The sequence below is a fragment of the Lactuca virosa genome, chromosome 5 (assembly GCF_052849685.1).
Source record: "Lactuca virosa cultivar CGN04683 chromosome 5, Lactuca_virosa_CGN04683_v6, whole genome shotgun sequence".
Classification (NCBI taxonomy): Eukaryota; Viridiplantae; Streptophyta; class Magnoliopsida; order Asterales; family Asteraceae; genus Lactuca; species Lactuca virosa.
The window spans coordinates 369,433,113-369,437,105 of NC_136430.1; the positions used below are offsets into that span (position 1 = coordinate 369,433,113).

The 3,993-nt window shown below is 35.8% G+C and overlaps 1 protein-coding gene across 3 annotated transcripts; it reads right to left on the reverse strand.

The window, feature by feature from the left end:
• Positions 1 to 330: 330 nt before the first annotated feature.
• Positions 331 to 3,351, reverse strand: LOC145113014 (F-box/kelch-repeat protein At3g06240-like). Of its 3 annotated transcripts, XM_079049125.1 has the most exons (4): positions 3,273 to 3,351; positions 2,385 to 2,500; positions 1,863 to 2,025; positions 331 to 1,774 (listed from the first exon to the last, which is right to left on the reverse strand). In XM_079049125.1, exons 2-4 carry the CDS (start codon positions 2,408 to 2,410, stop codon positions 518 to 520), a joined length of 1,446 nt encoding a protein of 481 aa, XP_078905251.1. In that variant the 5' UTR covers positions 2,411 to 2,500; positions 3,273 to 3,351; the 3' UTR covers positions 331 to 517. The 3 variants fall into 3 exon arrangements, with proteins under 3 accessions (XP_078905251.1, XP_078905250.1, XP_078905252.1); XM_079049124.1 differs by lacking the exon at positions 3,273 to 3,351 and having other exon boundaries at positions 2,385 to 2,804; XM_079049126.1 differs by lacking the exons at positions 2,385 to 2,500; positions 3,273 to 3,351 and adding an exon at positions 2,098 to 2,366.
• Between the last annotated feature and the right edge of the window lie 642 nt (positions 3,352 to 3,993).

Sequence of the window (3,993 nt, forward strand, 5' to 3'; positions counted from 1 at the left end):
GTCGGAGGTGCCGGTTATATGTACCACCGATGAGATGAGAGAAGAGGAGGAGAGACAGAAAGGCCTAAGATGATATCTGTTGAGTTTTACTTTTCAGTGATTTTCAAAGAGGAACTTGAGTATGTGTGTGTTTTTGTGTGCAAGAGATAACATGGATTAGAACCCACTAAAATTAATATAATTAAAGAAATAAAATCAGTAATAAGAAAACTAAAAACATATAGATAAAGGTACAAGAGTCATTTCAGGTCTCTTCTAGACTTACCACAAACAAAAACTAAACCAGCGGGATGGGCAGAGTAAAAAAAAATTAGGGAACAACCATATAAATTATCACGGGCCATAGGGACCATTCATGTAATTTACCCTAAATAAAATAAGGCTAGACATCTGTTTAGTGTAAACCAACATGTGCAAATGTTAATCTGTCTGCAACAGAATATCAGATTGAACAACTAGAAAGAATATAGATAAACCTAATTAAAAAACACTGCATCATACTTGAAGTCTCTCCGTTTCAATTTTTTCCTCTATCATCATCCACCATCTCATACTTGGCAGGTGCTACCCAAACAAGACTGTCGACATACTCCACGATGTTTTGTATACAACAATCTGGAGGACAATAATGTTCAAACAATTTCAGCGTGTTTGCATTTGGATCATACAAGACAAGGTATTCGTCCTCCTCAAAGAGAAACTCATTGCGTGATGTGAATCCAAATACACATGCATACTCATTAAACCTTGAAAAGACATAGCGTTTCACCCATGATTCAGCAACCCCATACTTATCCATTACCCACACATCACAAGTACCATCAACCCTAACATGTGTAATCACACAGAGCTTTTCAGCCAAAACTCCTAAACTATTTTGACGGTTATCATCAAGTATAAAATCTGGAAGACGTATCTCACGGAATGTCTCTGAACCCAAATCAAATGCCACTATCCTTTCTGACTCATACTTCTCACCAATACAACCAAGCCAATGAAGATGGCCGTCATGACCATCAACACAAAAATAATTGCCATTGGTAAGGGTTGTGATGTGTGAGGGAAACCTCTCAGTGATCAACTCCCACAAACCCTTTCTCATACTATAAATCTCGACTTGCAGCCACGAATTAACGACATATGTGGGTGGTCCGCTAAGGCCTGTGAGCTTGACAAGTTTGTAATCATCTGTTTTGGGATCAAACCCAAACCCAAAAGAGACTTTGATCCAACTGTAACAAGGGGAGGGCGTGGAATATGGCGGAAGAGTTGACACGGCTGAAAGAGAAGGGTTCCAAATGTGAATGACAGAATGATTATCGTAAGAAGAGCATATTAAGCCGTTAACAGAACCAATAATCCTGATGCCATCTGTATGTCCGGATTGGGGGTTAACAGGGACTTTGATGAAATTAGCGACCTCAAGACGGAGACATCGACTCAGTTTTGCAGTGAATGGTTTAAAGTAGTAAAAAGAAGAAAATTCTTTTTCATGTTGGAAGACCAAGAGAATTTGATCGTTGTGATGGATGGAACGATGGAGGTGGGATTTTACAAAAGAGGAATGAGATAAAAGGGCATTCCATGATTTGGAGACAGATCTCATTTGAGCAAGTTGTTTGGCAAATAAGCGGATGAATATGTTTTCTAAAAGCTCCCCCGGGAGATTCTCCATAGTCGCCGGGTGTTGCGTTGAAGCCATTGATGTGATTGGAAGGTGTGTCCCATTATTATTAGTAAATGTTGAATCTCGAGCAATCTCGTCTTCAAGAACCTGAAGACAATATATAATAATATATTGGACTTGAAAATACTCTAAGGAATTGTTTTGCTTAAAAGATGAGCAAGAAGATATTACTCACCCTTGAACTGACAATGGAAGCATGGAAGTTATCCCTCTCGTCTCCATGTTTATGTCTTTTCATCGGGCCACTTGTTGTTGATGCTTCAAGCCTTAAAAGAGGAGTTAGTGACTCCTCCATGATTCTGGAATGCACCAAAGCCATCAAGCGCTGTGCTTCATACCTGTAGCAGCAATATATATCACATCAGTAGTGCCAGAACAATTCCAAAGAATAAGAATATTATGAAATTAACCACTATATAAAACGAAAAGCAGTGCCATTTCTGTCCACTTAAACAAATTTTCTGCTCTCCATACTAAATTAAATTGGCAACAAATATCAATATAGAAACACAGCCAAATTTACTAATTGATTGATGCATTGACCGCTTTTAACGGCTCAAAAGCAAGTTTTTGGCAAGTATGTCATGTGAAAAAGTAAAGCAGCTTATTGACAAATGAGCACACAACTCAGTTTACATATGCAGTATGAAGTAATAGGCTAATAGCAGTGTAGGATTTTACTAAAAGAAAGACCAACCTAGTAAAAGTCATTTGTTTCACCATTTGTTCAAGCTCTGATATCCCAGTGGCAGAAGAAATGCTAGCAAAATTTCCAACTTGATGAGTGCTTAATTCTGATGCTCCAGTTGATTTCTTCATTTCAGGAAACCAAGAGTGCATTGAGGTTAAAATGGTTACAGAGAAAATGGTAGTATAAGGAATTGAGAAGAGTACACGTTATTAATCAACTCGTAAAAAAAGTACTACAACCAACAATTAAACAATCCCCTCCATCTATTTTTAATAGTTAATTGTAATGACTCTCAAGTATGGACTAAAAACTATTAACAAATTAACAGATGAGGTTTTCTAGAGAGGTTGTTGTCAACAACGTAACAGGTTCTTGAATACATAGTCTAAATGAACTTGTGATATGGATGTGTGAACACAAGAAAACCAAGATAGCAAAGTAAAGTGTTGAAACAAATTCGCCCCACTACAACTGTCAACATTTATCAGCTTATGAGCAAAGATAAAAACACTTGCAACTCACATGAATCAATGGATTGTATTTGTTCACAACTTCTAGGAAAGGGCATCCAAGTTGAACTAATATGAGGATGCCACTTGGTATTTTTATATAATATACAGAAAGTACGATCAAACAGCAGCACAAGCCATGGAGATATATCACAAAACCAAACAAAATATATATTACTATTTGTCCACTTAACTAAAATTAGCAAAATTCGAGAAACAACTTGATTAAAAACTAATATGTGAAAAATAAATGCAGTTTAAAAACTTGCAATTAAGCAAAAAATTAAAAAGCTATTAGCATTAAGTATTGAAATCATTATACAACATTTTAATATGTTAAGCACACGATTAAAATGGTTCAGGAAGCATGAATTAAGAAACTTACATTTGGCCGTGCCTCATGAGAAACATTTTGGGGTTCTTCATAAATCTCTGGTCATATAATAGCTTTTGTAAGAGGCATGTCCGCAGAAATACAAGTGAGGTAATGCAAAGGATATATCTAATATCAATATATATCTTAAGTTCCAGACATGCAAAAACATTTACAAGAACGACATTGTCAACTATTACAACAAAATGATTTAAAAATGCATATCAATGAGAGATAAATGGATGCTTAGATTCATAATTAACCTAGTATGAAGACAGTGATCCATGCGATGATGAAATGGTTAGTATATTCAAATATAATGATTTGACCACGTGACAACTATGATTATGTTTCAGATAATTTATTTATTTTGAGAGTTACCCGCAACTGAGTAAAAACTATATGTAAACCTAAATTGACTGATTACTTATAAAGAAGTAGCTTTTTGCACTCTGCAGCCATATTGAAGAAAACCTCTAGCAGTAAAAAAAAAACATGCAGCATTAAGTACACAAACATTTCTAAAAATACGACACTACGATATATATAATAAGAGATTATAAGCATATTTCTGATTTGGACGTAAAAAAAAAGCGATCGTGACATAGATAAAAAAAAAGTGATCTTAAAAAAAAACCCACGATAAACCTCGACTCCAAGTCACGAACGGACGAACCCTACCAAGCATCTTCACTGTGACTGTCGATCATCGACATCTCCAAGGAATCCAAGA